Here is a 17,434-nt window from a genome sequence, read left to right on the forward strand (position 1 = left end):
ATTTCAGAAGTTAGCAAATACTCCCCCAAGAAAGCATTTAAGAATTAAATTTGCTGGTTAATATGATCAAATTGTTTCTTCACATGGTCTCTGCTTTTTAAATATGCGTGCTTTAATTGAATATCAAAGTAATAGCAGTACATGTATTTTGTGTTTCTTAATTAGTTTCATAATTAACATACCCAACACTAATTGCATATTTAGAGTCAATGAGAATATAAACCTGACATTAGCAAAAGTAGAGCCCAGAGGTAATATGAATACAAACTATATAGTTCTTAAATTCAGGATGTGTAAAGTGAGGTTTTATTTCCTTTATGGATGGTTCTAGTCTTTGATTAGAGCATCCCCTAAAGCAAGAAGCTCCTCTGGCATAGCCATTAATGCTTACAAGGAATGAAATGAATTCTAAGTCTAACTCAAGATATTGCCCTTGACCACATGTAAGTAACTCTCTGAGCTTAATCTAGTGTGTACTTGGGCATCTAATCCTAGTCAGAACACAGAGTATGTATTTCAGCATTTGGAAAGAGTCTTGCCTAGGTGTGAGAACACAAATGAAGGGGTATTGGTAGTTCAGACAGAAAGATTTACTTGATACATTAAAGATGAATTGTTGTCTGTAAAGCTGCTAAGTTTGGCAATATCCTCTGAGATAGGAACAAGAAGAATAACTGAGTTGAGAAGTAGTTACCAAAAATGATTCACTTGGAAATATAATAGCCCATTGTTGTTATCTTTATTGTACACAGCCATTGCCAAAATCTAAGAAAACTTCTAGCAAAGGCAACAAAAAGGAACGGAACAGTTCTGGAATGGCAAGGAAAGCTAAGCGAACCAAATGTCCTGAAATTCTGACAGATGAATCCAGCAGCGATGAAGATGAAAAGAAAAACAAGGAAGAGTCTTCAGATGAAGAAGATAAAGAAAGCGAAGAAGAGGTAAAATGTTGGGTGTTTGTGGGTTTTCTCATTTCTTTCCATGGGAGAGTTAAATATTCCTGTCTTATGATAGGTATAGCCAGAAAACAGATTCTAGAAACTATCTACCATATTGGTTGTTTTTAGTTACAAAGACAGAGAAATAGTTAAGTATAAATTCTTTCCCTTTTGGAGCTTTTGGTTTTATGGCCATGTGAGAGCTTGGGAGTTGGAAGAGTGAGGTTGGTGTGGGCTGGACTTGAACTGGACCTTGAAGATTAGAGTAGATCAGTGGGAAATGGAAGAGTGCGTGCACGGAGCCATTTTATTCTGTTTTATGTAGAAAGCAAGGGGTTTAAGAACCACCAGTTTTTCTCAACTCATTGGGGATGATTTAATGATCATAATAGCATTTGAGTTTTATTTGGTGGGTGGGCAAGTTTTGTACCACTTAGGAATCCCTGCCATTTTCTTTTACTTGGGAATATCAGTAAAATTTTGAGAGCATTAAGTTTCCCAAGTGAAACTTTAGGAAAAGGAGAGCTCTGAACCATTTAAAGAGTTAGCTTATACCCTTTCCTTGGTATGTAGTTTCAGTCAAGGAAGTGACTTCTTATTATTGCTAATAATGTTTTGATAGAGACTCTTTTTTACTTTGTTTTGGTGTCCCCTTCAGTGGTCAGAATTTGCTCTGTAAGTTGGGTCATCTCCTTTGTCTTATTTAGGGACTTGATTAATTGGCTTGACTTTTTGGACCAAGATGATTCTTTTTTGTGGAGGGCTATCTGGTGCATTATAGTATGTTTGCCCACTAGAGGACAGTAGCACCCCCGCCCCAACTTCTAGTTATGAAAATCAGAAATATCTGTAGACATTGCCAAATGTCCCGGTGGGGCAGGGGGGGAATCACCTCCAGTTGATAACTACTAGATTAGAAGGAATAAAGATGTGATGAACTGAGTGTGTATTTGTTTTTAGGTACTTAAATCCATGATTATTTTAATGTCAAATTTTTAAAGATTTCTATAAAGCTAAGTATAAAGTGCTTCATAACTTAAAAAAGAATATTACAAATCTAGCAGGTGTTTCATAATATATTTTTGGTGTGAAGGAAGATGAATAATCTTAGCCCTAAGGTTTTTATGGAATGATTTTAAGGACATTAGGAGGGAAGCATGTTTATATGTGGATCTATAATAATAGCAATTTTGCAGTAATATTCTTCAACAAATTTTGGGTTACGACTACATGTATTCACTATGCTTCCTAAAACCTTTAAAAAAAATTTTTTTTTAATTTTTTTTATGTTTATTTGGTTTTTGAGAGAGAGCACAAGTGGCAGAGGGGCAGAGAGAGAGAGGGAGACACAGACTCTGAAGCAGGCTCCAGGCTCTGAGTGGTCAGCATGAGCATGAGCTTTGGAAACAATGTAGGTACAAATTCCAGCTGTACCTTCGAGAATGATTTTGGGCAGATTACTTATAAAGTCTATACCTCAGCTTCTCATTTATAATATGGGGTTTATGGCAGTACCAGTCTTAAAGGGCTGTATTAAATGACTTTATTTAAAGCACTTAAGAGCAGTGCTTGGCACAGGTACTGTATGTAAGTATTAGCTGCTACTATTACTTTTGTCATATGTAATATTCCTAAATTTAATTTTCCTGCCATTTAATGACTAAGGTGTAGGTTAAAAAGTGAGGGTATTTTATACTCATTTTCACTTGTTTTCCAGATTACTGTCCCATTGTTCCAAATAGAATTCTTTGAATCTTGTGAATATAAATGACCCCTGATTGATTTGTAATCATATTGGTTCCTGGATAATGATCACAAGTGGAACTTGTCCTAATTTTAAATCAAAGCCTTTCTACAGTGTCATTAAAAAAGGATTTTGTGCTAGAAACCCAGGTTAAATGGTGAAAAGCCATGTAGGAGAAAAAGAAAACTAACAAACTTCATAAAATACAATCCAATAGAATCTGGACTGAGAATTGCTTTTTTTTTAAATTTTTTTCGTTTTCTGATAAGTCTCCCTCCAACAACCATACAATTATTCATTGCTCTGAAGGATAGTTCAAATTTAGGACTATACTCCTCAAAAACTTTATTACTGATTCTGTTCCTGTGAAAGGCTCTGATTGCCTTTGAAAGGTAAGTACTAGCAACAGGAGCAGTATTTCTCTGGTAACTATGTTTTCCCTTACTCTTTCATTTTTTCGAGGACTGAGATAAGTGGCAACCTTGTTAGGGACTTCATAAGTGGCAGTATTTTTGATCATTATTATGAAAGGACCTCTTTTTTAAGAGGTCATAAAGAAGATTGATAGGTTGATTGGAAAAGTTGTGGACTACCTGTAGATAGAATTATTTTGCAGATTCTTTTCATAGAAGATTACTAAATTAATATTACTTATTCTGCTTATTTTTTGAGACAGATTTTTCTTTTATAAATAAAAGATTTCTCCCCCATTGACATTAGATTCTTGGAATAAGTAACTATGAATGTGGGTAGATTAATCTTTTGTTTCCTCTGTAAATTGAGGGCTTTGGACTATTTATAATCTAGATCATATTGCTAAAGTCAGAACTCTTACTCAAGCAGAAATCCAGTTCAAGTTACAGTTGTCTATTGACCAGTTATGTGAGGTTGAGTGTTAGTCACCTGCTCGTGACTCATAGTTAGCTGTGTGGAAGACTAGGATATTTAAAAGTAAATTTATTATTTCTTCGCTGTAGGATTGAAGTCACTGAAAACCACATGGTTGAAACAGAATTGGCAGGTTTTTAAAAAAGTCTTCTATAGGAAAACGTGTCACACTTAATCTTGTTAGCCAATAATTGCTAAAAAATTTTGTTGGGAGTTCTCTGTACCTACCTGTAGCTCTATTTTTGTGATAGCTACTTCATGGTTCACAGCAGTTTTTAATTCTCCTTTTCTTGAGAAGTAATTCAAATAAGTTGCTCTTTCTTTCCAAGAGTGACTTGGGTAGTAATTCGTTTATAAAAGAGCCACTTTAAACTTCTTTATCATTTTGGTTCTTGGAAATTTGCTTAATTAGGTCAGTAGAAGGAGAGTTGCTTAATTCTAGAATTAGAAAATTTGTAGATGAAGTTTCTTAAAAATGAGGGAATAAGAAAAATGACAGGTTTAGTTATTTTCTATACACTGACTCTGAAAATCATGTGGCTCCCATACTGGATTAGCTACTTTCAGGGAAGATTGCTAAAATGAGCCAGTGAGCTTAAACCATGCTTAGGTATGCCATTTACCATAAGCGTTAGACCTTAGGCACAGAGAAGTTATTGGAGAGTACAGAAAAAGAAGCAGTGCTTCCCATTGGAGAAAACAGTTCTCATGATTTCTTAGACCCTTGAAAGCATACTTGATTTTTTAAAGTTTTATTGTAGTACATCTTCAGTTTTGGCTTATTAGTGTTTTTATAACACCTTCTCATTGCTAGAAATGTATACAACAAACTGAATTATTACTTAGTATTTAGAATTTATCTGAACCTTCCCATACGTATCAGGAATGTCTCCAGTTGTGAACACTTAAAAACCTTACTGGTAATGTCCAAAACAGGAATTCCTTTTTCTTCCATGACAGATCCACAGACGGGCAATTTGGGGCCAGTACAACAGCTCAAGAAAGGTTGTCAAGAATTTGAGTATCCTCTTTCTTCCTGAGCCACCATCTTCATAAGGGGCACTTAAGCTCATGATCACAAGATGGTGCTTTTACCTTAAGGCACTGAATCCCTGTGGCAGAGAGAGAAGAGCAAAGAGCTTTCTTCCAGTAATGTTTCACTTCGTTGTTTTTTGCCCCAGAAGGGATTCCTTTTATCAGACATCTCCATGTACATTGCCTTGGCCAGAACTTGGTTACTTCTCTACCTCTAACTGCAGGGGAAGCTGTGAGATCCACGTGTTAGCTTTCCTGAGTCTGTGGGGGAAGGAGGCATCCTGCAGTGTCAGCCAGATCAGAGACACTTTGAATTCTAGTGTTTGGTAAACTTCTATATTTGTACCATTCAGGGAATTATTTGGTGGTAGTGGGAGGGTGAATGTAAAAGTTTTGTTGGTCCTTAATTATGTCCTAAAAAATAAGAACTCCCCCCCCCCCCATAATAATTTGATCAGAGGAATTACAAAACCATATAAACTATTGAAATCTTTCATTGGAAGGCAAAGTTAATAATCATCATAATAAAATCTTGAACTTGCTTTCATAATCTTTTGTGAACTATATTAAGGCTTGCACCTTCTTTACTCTTGGCACTCTTGAGTTTTCTCAGCCAAGTTGTTAAAAGAATAGTGTATTTTAAGCTAATTTTTATTTTGTTCATCTGTTCACCCAGTACAACCTTTCTGCTGTGAGGACAGGATTCTGGCTCTGTGACAGGCGTCTTTTTTGGAGACCCTCCTTCAAGAGCCCTGCTGCCTATAAAAGATAGGTAAGCCTTTTCTCCCAAGATTTTTTTTTTTTGCCTTCCTTCAAAAAGTGCTTGTGTCATTCCTCTGATTCTATACCTTCATGGTTACCAGAGATCATGGAAAATCCTCTTCAGATTTTTAAAAATTTATATTATTAATCTTTTACAAATTTAGATTACAGTAAATGGTACTATCTGAAATTAATGGCAGCTGTCAATTTTTATGTTTCCCATTAGCACATCGAAACTTCCTACAATGCTAGATGGCTCTGATTGAACTACTCACAGCAGATTCAAAATAGCAAGCCAGAATCTTAATAAATCCCGTGACAACTTGGACACTAGCCTTCATTTTTAAAAAAATTTAACCACCTAATTTTTTCCCATATATTTTGAATAAAAAATTCAAGTTTTGGCTCCTATTTGATTAAATAACTAAATGTTAACTCTGAGTACCTCCAACATTTTTCCTTTGTAATGACATATAATGTGTTTTGTTATAATTACTAAAATTTTCAAAAAAACTTTGTTTATTCATTTTTGGAAGACAGAGACAGAGCCCAAGCAGGGGTGGGGCGGAGAGAGAGGGGGACATAGAATCTGAAGCAGGCTCCAGGCTCTGAGCTGTCAGCACAGAGCCCCATGCGGGACTCGAACTCATAAACTGTGAGATGGTGGCCTGAGCCAAAGTCGGACGCTCAACTGACTGAGCCACCCAGGTGCCCCTTATTTTCAAAATATTTTAAGAGAGATTTCAAAGTAAGGGTTTCTCATGTTATCACTTATATTACTCAATTTAATAAATTGGGAGTGCACTAAGTGCTGTTGAGGTTCCAGAAAATATTTTCTACCCAAATGCCATTTGAATGGTACATGATGTAGGATTCCAAAAGAAAGTGTCCCTGTCTATTGCCAAGGGAAAGCTTTGGAGAGAAATGGCAGAAATGCCTGTTGAAATTGACCTTTGGGAATAGAAAGAAAAGTTGTGAAGAAAGATGGGGAGCAAGAAAGTCCAGGGTACCTGTGACATACACACTTGTTTGTGGTTGGGTGGTGTGTCCAGAAGTAGAGCAATGAGAGCAGAAGCCAGAGCAGGGCACACAGAAGCCAGACTGTGGAGAGCCTGTGAGCTTGGGCGTTTTCGTATGAGTAATTGATGAATCATTCTCGCTCATTCAAAATGATTGCCTTATTCTACCTGAATTTTGCCAAGTGTTTGGCTGAGTAGGGGGGAAGAAAGAGAGACCTGGCCTCTGTCTTCCAGAACAGTCTGCCTGAGGAGAGGTACCCCTTGTTCAATAAATGTTTATTGGCAAATATAAGGAAACTTACTGAGAGTCAGCTGTGTGCCGTGTACTTCACGTCGTGCATCTACGTGAGTCTTGACTCCAAGAGAGAGGATGATATATCCTCATTTTTGTATACCTCAGGGTTAGAATAAACATGTCCATATGTATTTTGTTAGTATTCAGGTACTCCTGACACACAGTATTACGTTCGTTTCAGGAGTACTCTTAAGGTTTTTTAATGTATTGTCCATATTAACTCTTTCCAGGGCTGCTGGTTTATATGCATCTGTCTTCAGAGTTGTCTGTAAAGAACTACTGATTTAGATTCAAATTTGAATTTAAGCAATAGCTTTAGATAAGTATATATCCACTTCTGCTTATAAAAACTGAACTAAAAACTATTGACATAAATATAGAACTTGAGAAATTATCCTCTTGATTAATTTATGTAGTTCCTGCCTTTTCCCTACATATCTCCAGTCATGTGTAATCTAGACCAGGAATGGCAAACTATGTATGGCCTATACACCAGATCCAGCCTGTGGCCTGGTTTTGTACAGCCTAGAAACTGAGGATGGTTTTTTCCATTTTTAAAATTTGTTAAAACAAAAAATGAAAGTTGGAACAGTAAGCACATTTAGCCAGCAAAGCCTAAATTACTTATTCTCTGGCACTTTATAGAGAAAGCTTGGTGCATTCAGACTATAAATGTATCTTTTATCTTAGAAATTTGTAACTAGGGGCGCCTGGGTGGCTCAGTTGGTCAAGTACCCGACTTTGGCTCAAGTCAGATCTTGCAGTTTGTGAGTTCGAGTCCCACATCAGGCTCTGTGCTGATGGCCTGGAGCCTGCTTCAGATTTTGTGTCCCTCCCTTTCTCTCTGCCCCTCCTCTACTCATGTTCTAGCTCTCTCTTTCTCTCTCAAAAATAAGCATTTAAAAAAAAACTAAAAAAAGAAACATCACTAGGTGAGTCTGCTGAGAGGCTTTAAGAAAACATAAGTGCATAGGCCTCACCCTTGATGGGTTTATCTATTGGTCTCTTTTCCTCTCTTTCATATACAACCTGTATACGTAAATAGTGCCAGAAGACCGTTATATTAAAAAAAATCAAGAAGTTTGGCTAACTGCTATTAGTAGCAAGCGTGTGGCAGGCATAGCAATGCTAGTGAAACAGTCTCAGGGCTGGAATAGATCTTTAACAGTTACCTAATTTCCAGAGACCTTTTCCCATCTTAATCTTCCAAGTAAATTGTGTAGCACCTACTAAGTGCCAGTCCTAAGCCCCGTGCTGGAGATCAAGAAACAAATAAGACAGGGTCTCTGTTCATCAGCTGGTAGAAAGGGAGAGGTCAAAGATGAGGAGGAAAAAAGTCCATAGGGTATAACTTAAGAGCCAGGAAAGAGAGACGGACAAGATCATGTGGAAGCTCAGAAGATTTTAAAAGAGCATTTACCTCTTTGTAGGGACATGTGGGGAGCAAAGATCCAGACAGGAAAGCTTCACAGGAGGTAACAATTTGATCTGACCCTTTAAAGGATGAACAAGAGAGGTTGGCAGAGTTAAAGAAAGATTTGGTAAAAACTATTTGCACAACATCAGATTATCCCCAGACCCATCTTAGCTTTGAAACAATCTAAAGAAATGATCCTGGAGTCCCCACTAAGTTTGGAGGGTAAAGGCCAGAGAAAGCCCTAGTACAGATTCGGTGAGCCTTTGTTGTCATTTTGCATTTTCTGCCAACATTTCTTACTCTTTGTTCTCATTGGTAACATTTGTATGTAATGGAAAAAGTTAAATTTAACAGTATAAATAGGTTATGATCTCGCCGGCTTATTTTTGTCATATCAACTCTGGCTTAGATGCATAGGTACATTACCCGTTTCTGTAAGCAAGTAATCTAGTAGGAGGCACACTGGGCTTAATGTGCCTCTTGCTCCTTAACTAGTTATAAGGCACTGGCTCTCTTAATTGCTCAGATACATTTTCCTCATTTGTAATAAAATAAACTGTTTTGTATTTGAATTTTTTTTTTTTGCTTTTTTTTTTTAAGCTCATATAAGACCGTGTATGTGGAGCAGTACCATACAAATTTTTCTTTTTCTTTTTCCTTTTAATTATGTTTTAACCACATCCTGGGTTCAGAGTAGAAGTAGTAAACTAGATGCTGTAAACAATACAGAGATGAATGTGACAAATACTTAAATGGCTGCTTTATGTCAAACTTTTTTTTAAGTTTATTTATTTATTTTGAGAGAGGGAGAAAAAATCCCAAACAGGCTCTGTGCTATTAGCACAGAGCTCCATGTGGGGCTTGATCCCGTGAACCATGAGATAGAGACCTGAGCCAAAATTAAGAGTCGGATGCTTAAATGACTGTGCGCCCCTGCACCAAACATTTTTAAGGTAGCCAGGTGTCTTTTCTCATGGAAATTGTCAAATACAACTTTAAGAAACTTGTGGTGTGGTGGGAAAAGACTGTAAGTAACTAGGTTAATAAATCTGTATATTAAATGTTTTCTCTGCTACCTTATATTTGTTTACTTACTTGATCTTTAGAACAATTCTACAGATATAGCCACAGTTCATCAAATCTCCGATGCCTATAAGGCATCATTTTAATGTAAATTACAAAATGCACCCCAATATCGGAGATGAGAAAACATGAAAAAAAAGTGGTAAATTCAGCAAAGTCTGGTATTACTACCTCCATTTTACAGATGAGGAAACAGGCACAGGGAAGGAAGGTAAGTGATTTGTTTGAGAATACAAAATTGGTCAGTAGTGGAGTCCGGATTTGAACCAGGAAGTTTGGCTCTGAAACCTGTGTACTGCTTCACATGAAGTAGGGATACATGAACTATAGGCCAAGTAGTGTGGGACCACAGATGAATCAGTTGGTGGTGGTGCAGTGAGAGATTCAGAGGGGACTGTTAAGCTGGATTTAGACTCATAGGTGAGAGTTTCCTATAGAGAGGAGGGGGTGAAAGTAATGAGGACTTGAAGCTTCCTGTAAGGTGTAAATGGGCATGCTCTCACTCTCCTCTCCTCTCAGCTCACCCAGGGCCTCTTTCCTTTACCTCCAAAATACCAGGTTATCCACAGTTAACCTTACCTGCCAAAAATCGTCCATTGTGTCCCCATACCCAGGTCCTCTGAGATACCCCATTTAAAAAAAAAATTTTTTTTTTGTAATTTTATTTATTTTTGAGAGAGAGAGACAGAGACAGACAGACAGAGTGCAAGTCGGGGAGGGGCAGAGAGAGAGGGAGGCACAGAATCCCAAACAGGCTCCAGGCTCCGAGCTGTCAGCACAGAGCCCGACGCAGGGCTCGAACCCACGGACCGTGAGATCATGACCTGAGCCGAAGTCGGATGCTTAACCGACTGAGCCACCAGGTACTCCTAAGATGCCCCATTTTTAAAAGTTAACTTCCTCCTATTCATACCTAAAACTTACCAGAGCAGCTGAGGTGAATGATTGTTAACATCTACAAGGCTAACATACACATGTGAGTTTCTCTGCCTCCGCTGTTTCCCCATGTCAACATTTACTGGTCTAAGGAAGATGTTTTACTGAATTCCTACCTTTATTTCGCCACAGAAAAACTTGTAACTGGTTACTAAAGATAAGTGAAATCCGTTGTAAATAACATAGTTTGTTATTACAGGGATGGATGTTTGTGGGGTCCAGTCATGTCTACCAGAATGCAATGAAATAAGCATGATGCATCATGGTTAGTTAACACGGGTGTCATTGAGACTGTCTTACTGCTTTTGTTCTATTTATCTATTCTTTGTATTGACCTTGCTTTTAAAGAAAACTTTAAAACTTCCAAGTTACTGCATTTACTTAATGAAAGAATTTCTTTACAAAAGGAAGCTCTCATAATAGTAATAATAGCTAATATTTATTATCCATTTCCTGTGAGCCTGGTACATTAAAAGTGTTCTACATGTATTAATACATTTACTCCCCCAAAGACATGAAGTATGATCATATTTCCCTTATTTTGTAAATGAGGAAACTAGGGCCCAAAGATACATTGGGGCCCGAATTTGAAATCAGGATGCTCGCCCTCAGAGCCCACACTCTCCTCTGTTAGGTTTCTGTAGTGTTTGTGACAGTATGTTTGCAGTTTTTCTCTTAACTTAATAGGCTAGTTGTCCACTTAAAAAACTGTGGACACCATCCCTGCTAGATGATGATGTTAAATATAGAAAGAAGCATTGTTTTAATCATGTTTGTCCAGTGGTAACATCTTGTGGAGATGGCTTGATTACCCTTTATTTATCACTCTAAATTCTCATGCTTGTCAAACTATCACTACTCCAAGGTTGCAGGTTTTAAAATGGTGCCATATTATCCAAAAGTATTTGAAGTTGTACTGATAGCTGTAAATCCTGGCCAGAAAAGGCTCTGGAAGTATTTTAAGTACCTGCTTCTAATTATCTGATTTGGATGAGGATGAAGTAATAATGCTTCTAACATGGTTATCCCTTGCTCATTTTCCTCAACCCTTTCTGTAATAACTTTCTTATAAAATCTTTTAATCATCTACAGATCCAGATTTTATTAAATTTTGACTAAAGAGTGATACATCACAGTGATGATTCTTTTATTCTGTGTATTAAGTGTATCACCAGATCTTACAAAGTTTTAGTATTCCCTTTCAGAGTCTAGTGTGGTTCTTATGAATTGGGTAGACGCTGAATAAAACTTAGTTTAAGTTAGAGAATTGATGACCTAGTGATACCTTTCCAGCAACCTCCACTAATTCTTAATTCCTCGAAGAATTAGGAAGTAAGCAAAAATGGCCTTAAGTAGCAAACATCCATAGGTAGAACTTATATACTTTACTTACATAAAGCATTGCAGGGGCCCCTAGGTGATTCAGTCAGTTAAGCATCAGACTCTTGATTTTGGCTCAGGTCATGATCTCCCAGCTCATGAGATTGAACCCCGTGTCAAGCTCTGTGCTGACCGCACAGAGCCTTGTTGGACTTCTTTCTCCCTCTCTCTGTCCCTCCCCTACTTGTTCTCTCTCAAAATAATGAGCTTTGAAAAAGAAAAAAAAAAAAAAGGCATTTTAGCCCCTTGTCACCTCTCTGATGCATTTTTTAAGCGGTACTTAAACCAGACAGATTGGCAAGCTCCCAGCCCCAGCCAACAGTATGTTATTGAGGTGGGACAGGGCGATAATGATGGTGGGCCGATATGAATACGTAGTAATGGCAGTGTGGCAAGAGGAAAGACAAATACTCAAATCCAAACTACACTTAGAAATAGCTTGAGCCCACTTTAATCTTAGATTGGTCTATACACTTTATCGTTTTTTAAAAAAGGAATTATGATAATCAAATTGTAAAACATTTGGAGAGACATTCTGTCAAAAGTGATTTGCGGTATTTTGGGTATGTAAAGATGAGATTTTAGGTTATCTTGAGGCATTTGCTTTATATAAGTTGCTTTTACTTTGGGAAAGTTAATTAAATGACTTAATGTTCCCTAATTTCAAAGACCCTGTTTGAGACAAAGTATGAATTATAATTGTGTCATTTTAATCTATCCATGTGTATATACTTTGCTTTTGTTTTATCAGCTGTGAGTTAGTGTATAAGAAAACAGGTTCTGGAGTTAGATCTATTTGAATCTCACTATTTTGTTATATGGCTGTGAACAGAATACCTCTTGAGCCTTAGTTTCCTCGAGGATATATTCATGAAATAGTTAACTGAGCAACAACTGTGCACAGTGATATTTAGGGGTTAGGGATATTAACAGTGTACTTAAGAGTGTCAAAAAAAAAGTTCTGTCCTCATGGAACTTCCATTCTAGCTGGGAGAGACAATAAAATAATAACATTTATATTTCTAAAGGTTTTTTGTTTTGTTTTTTAAGATTAAGGCAATGCATATAAAGTTTCCTATCTATACTGTGTGATAAATCAGGGCATCTTCTATTTGGTGTTTGATTCTTCTCATGACTGGTTTCATGTTGGGATACAGTGAAGTTTGTTGAGTGTATTGGTTATCTAAAAAATTGATAATAATTTTTCCTTGGAGATGTTGAGTACGTTAATTTTCTCTAATTTTGCTGGGTACAGAGGATTTAGAGAGATGGCATCAATATATGTTCTTTGCTTTCCTTTCCAACAGCCACCAAAAAAGACCTCTAAAAGAGAAAAACCTAAACAGAAAGCCACTTCCAAAAGTAAGAAAACTGTAAAAAGCGCTAATGTTAAGAAGGCAGATAGCAGCACCACCAAGAAGAATCAAAACAGTTCCAAAAAAGGTAGGTTAGAAATGACACCTTTTCAACAGCTCTAAAGATCTAATTCATATGATATAAGCGTTTTGAAGTGTGTTTGGAAATTAGATAAACTGCAAAGAAAATTGGAGAAAGTGGTATACCAGTTTTTTATGGTTACAGTTTTTCAGAATTGACAGAAATTTCAATGCATGTTTTATAAGTAATTTATTGAGTAGTGATTTATAATTTTATGTAATACTCCTTTGAAAATCTAATGAATGCTTGTCTTACTTTCAGAAAGTGAATCTGAGGACAGTTCAGATGATGAACCTTTAATTAAAAAATTGAAGAAACCTCCTACAGATGAAGAGTTAAAGGAAACAGTGAAGAAATTACTGGCCAGTGCCAACTTGGAGGAAGTCACAATGAAGCAGATTTGCAAGGAGGTAATTGGACAAATACTTGGATCATTTTGCTTTTATTTGAAAAATTCTTTCACTCTTCCCTCAGTTCAATGCGAGATTTGTATGTGCATTTGTTAGCGAACAAATGTCTGTGGAACTGTTCTGTGCCCGGCATTCCTGCGGGTGCTGGGATACTGCTTTAAATAAGTCAGTCTCTGCCCTGTTGGACCTGCTTCGTAAACAACAGTGGGATGTATCCAGTGAATACAGTGAAGGCGATAGATTCCAGACTTGAGGGAGAACACTCTCTTCCTGATCGGGACACTTTTTATTGATGGACCCTTAGATTGCGTTAGTTGTAAAAAGCAGAATCTCACGGACCACCGTATTTTCAGCATTACTGTCGTACTAAGATGCTGTATCAGGTACTTAGTTCAGACTTCTGTAAAGTTTTCCTGATACTCAGAAAATAAAATGGCCTAGTCTTGAAGAGGATTCCTTAGAGATTCTATACCTGAAATCAAAATTGGGAGATTTTACAATCTGGTTTCTGATGGTAAAACCAAATTAAAATTTCAAATGTACCTAAGGTGACATAGTCTGTACTTTTGTTAAGACCTTGATTATTGTTTTGTTTATTCATTCAGCATTCACTGAGCCTCTCCTGTGTACCAGACACCGGGATAGATTTGGGGGTAGAGCTGGGGATCTGTTAACTTGGCTGTTGGGGGCTTACTGATCAGTGAGATGGGAGGAGATGGCCATTGTAGTGAGTTGGGGACAGTCGGTGGGGGTTGGGCTGGAAGTGTGGAGGGCACCGCACCACCAGGGAAGGAGCCTCAGCTGCTCCATACAGGGGAGCGGTACTGACACATGCCTGTCAGATGGGACAGTGACTACGAGGAATAGTAATTTCATTTGGGTGAAGACTAGAGTTGGAAGGAAGTCTTCATAGATGTTAGGTAAGAAAAGGAGAACTTTTGCAGGTCTCGTATATGCCTTGTTGCAGAGTTTAGTTTTTGCCCTGAAACTGATGGGAGAATTGGGAAGCTGGGTAGGATATTGGGAGCTGATTGATAGGGGCATACGCAGTCCAATTTTCAAAAGCCCTCATGGACACACTGAGAAGACAGGATGAAGAATGGGATGCGAGGCAAGAAAGCCAAGTTTGTCATAATCTAAGTTACAGGATGGCCGTAATCCAAGGCGAGCCGGGAGAGCTTGGTCAGAGGTTGCTCAGTGTGGGTGTTCGGGCGCGGTAGCATTAACCTTCCGATGGAAAACAACAGAGGGTACCCTCTGAGGAAAAGAGGAGTTTCGTTCTAGACATCGTGAGATGAGGTGCTTAGAACATCCCAGTGGGAGAAACTGTGATCATTGTAATTCTCCCAGGTTTGGAGAGAGAGCCAAACTGGGCTACTGCTGGGAGTTAAAACCAGAAGTCTAGATAAGGTGGCCCAGGGAAGAAGAAAAAGGGTGAGAAAAGCAAAGGACAGAGAGTCCTGGAGACTCTGAGTTGAGAAGTCATTTCTACAAAATATAAAAAATCGTAGAGAGAGGGGTGCTGTCAAAGCGAAGAGACGAGACAGTTTCCAGAATGGTCGGGAGGGGGTAGTGCCAGTTAAGAAAAGGTCATGACCTTACCTGAGACAATGGGCAATGGTTATGGAAAGCAGCTCACAGGGGGAATAACATAAAATGCCCTGTAAACATGAAGACACACTTTCCCTACTAATGAGGAAGATAGAAATTGAAAGGAAATATTTGTGCTTCTTAGCTTGACAGAATCTTTATAAAGATTAAGCGAGTCTTCATGCTTGGCAAAGGTATAGGGAGACATAACTCATGCATGAAGTTGTAACCGCTTTGGAGAACAATTAAGTAGTAGCTTAAAATTTAAATTGCAAATGCCCTTTAACCTAGCAAATTCCATTTCTAGGTCTCTATGCTAAAGACATAGTCACATCTGCACAAAATGATTACAATAATGTTCAGCATGTCTGTAATATTGAAAAATCAGAAACAACCTAAATGGCCATCGATAGGGAAATGTTTAACATGGTACGTCTGTATTTTTGGAATGCTATGTAGCAGTTCAAAAGAACACGGAAAAACGTTCCAGGTATTGTCAACTTTTTGAAAAACCTAGAATATTATCCTATCTAAGTAAATACGGGAAAACCATATTGCCATTGATGTATCTATGAGTTTGTGTAGAAACTCATTTTTAAAGGTCTGGAAGAATGCACAGCAAACTGATAACTGGTTTCCTCTGAGGGGAGAGATGAGGGAAGAGTAAAGGGAGATGAGTCCTATGCGTTTGATTTTCGTGAATACACTTACATAATTTTTTAAGTGGATTATTTAACAGGCAGAGGTCCAGTGAGAAAGACCTGTGTGGTTTTTTGGACTCCGCAATTAGAAGATGATTGTTCACGTAATAAGAGCAGTTCCACGGATGATAAATGCAGGGATTAATTACCCTTGGATCAAGAATTAATAGTGAGGAAAGTGAATAAAGCTGTTTTAAACATCTTGCTGTAGAAGGGAAATCGTAGTTAAATGGGGGGTGAGGATACAAGTTGATAAAATACTTAAGGTCAGGGAGAGAAAGCACATGCTTATGTTAGGCTGAGGGACTAGTGCTGGGGAAGGAGGAGAAGCTGATGTACAGGAGAGTTCCAGAAAGGGTCCCTGCAGAGGTAACGGAAATGGGGGATATTGATGGATCCACATACAGTAAACTGGAGGGGAAGATAGGTCAACATTGAAGGAATTCTTGGCCAAGAGCAAGAGGGAGGAAGGGATGAAAATGCCATTGATAGCACAGGAGGACCTGCTGAGAGAGAGTCGGGTTAACCCCGGGAAGGTTCGGACATCGGATACCATGAACTTGGCATGGGACCGGTCTTTTAAAAGTTCTGTGTTCCCACAGCAGTCTTTCCTCCGGATCAGTCATAGAAAAAGTGGTAGTTAGACCAGTTCAGGGACGGAGTTTTGCAGGGAAGTAACAAGGGGTGAATGACAGGAGCGATGTAAATGATCGACTCTGTTTGCAGGACTTGGCAGACCGCAGCCTGTGGGCCAAATCCCTCTTACCATCTGGTTTTGTAAATAGTTTAATGTGACAACAGCCACATGCATTCATTCAAGTGTTGTCTGTGGCAGCTTTCATGCTACAGTGGCACAGTTGAGTAGTTGTGACAAACTGTGTTCCTGGAAAAGCTGAAACCACTTACCGTCTGGCCCTTAACTGAAAAAGTTTGCTTACCTTGTCTAGTCCTTAGGAGCGAAGCAGGCAGGCTTGTGTGGAGTCAGGCCGGGGAGTGATTGTGAAGTCAAGCAGGTGGCAAGTTGACCAAAGAGAGGGGCCGTTTAGAGAGTAAAGCTGTAGGGTAGAGGACCCCTGAGACCACCTGGATCTCAGTGATTTAACTTAGGGGACGGGGTGGAGCAGTGCAGCGGAGGCTGAAGTTCATTCGAGTTCAGGTCGAGGCTGTCAGTGTTGGATGACGGAAGGAAGAACGTAAGGCTGCCTCCACGGAACATCTGGCCGACAGCCTGCCGGTATAATGAATTCAGTCCACTTACCTACCATCTCTGTGTAGGTGTTTTCCTCGCCTGTGTGTGTTAATTCAGCTGATACTCCCAGTAGTAGAGAGGACACTGAGAATGGCTGCGTCCTAGTTTAGTTTCTGCTCGTTTGCAGTGGTTGCATATGGTGAACCAGAATTCTTAGGACAGACGTGCCGCTATTTGTACGCGGCCTACATTTCTTCTGTATCCAAAGGTAAACTGTGTTACTACTGTATTTTTAAATCTACTTTTAATTTTCACTATAGGTATATGAAAATTATCCTGCTTATGATTTAACTGAAAGAAAAGATTTCATAAAAACAACTGTTAAAGAGGTAAATACATCCACCTTTTCTGATTTTGGTCATTTTGAATGTATAAGACAAATTATATATCAAATACTGTATATTTTTCAAAATGTTCATGTCACTGTATCACATTTGACCCTCAGATTTTCTCAAAATAGATGGGCAAAGTATTTTTCATTCTCATTATAGAGTTGAAAAAAATAAAGTCTGAATATTAGTGACAAAACTTGACCTCCAGCTCACAGCAT

At 38.3% G+C, this 17,434-nt stretch overlaps 2 protein-coding genes across 4 annotated transcripts in view; one reads left to right on the forward strand and one right to left on the reverse strand.

Annotated features, from left to right (window-relative positions):
* The window catches only part of DEK (DEK proto-oncogene), a 29,507-nt gene that overhangs the window by 11,266 nt on the left and 807 nt on the right, over positions 1 to 17,434 (forward strand). For 2 of the 3 annotated variants that reach the window (XM_058732893.1, XM_058732894.1), the window contains exons 7-10: positions 753 to 941; positions 12,805 to 12,940; positions 13,196 to 13,344; positions 17,145 to 17,213. In XM_058732893.1, the coding sequence (XP_058588876.1) occupies positions 753 to 941; positions 12,805 to 12,940; positions 13,196 to 13,344; positions 17,145 to 17,213 (543 nt within the window). Of the gene's footprint in view, positions 1 to 752; positions 942 to 12,804; positions 12,941 to 13,195; positions 13,345 to 15,241; positions 17,214 to 17,434 lie in introns of those variants that run through there. The other variant, XM_058732895.1, reaches the window with a different exon arrangement.
* Positions 13,346 to 17,434, reverse strand: part of KDM1B (lysine demethylase 1B) — a 70,022-nt gene continuing 65,933 nt past the window's right edge. Inside the window, exons 23-24 of the transcript XR_009262754.1 lie at positions 16,574 to 16,863; positions 13,346 to 13,816 (exon numbers count right to left, since the gene is read on the reverse strand). The gene's annotated coding sequence lies outside the window, so the exon portion shown is untranslated. The remainder of the gene's footprint in view (positions 13,817 to 16,573; positions 16,864 to 17,434) is intronic.

Source organism: Neofelis nebulosa, chromosome 6 (genome assembly GCF_028018385.1).
Source record: "Neofelis nebulosa isolate mNeoNeb1 chromosome 6, mNeoNeb1.pri, whole genome shotgun sequence".
Lineage (NCBI taxonomy): Eukaryota > Metazoa > Chordata > Mammalia > Carnivora > Felidae > Neofelis > Neofelis nebulosa.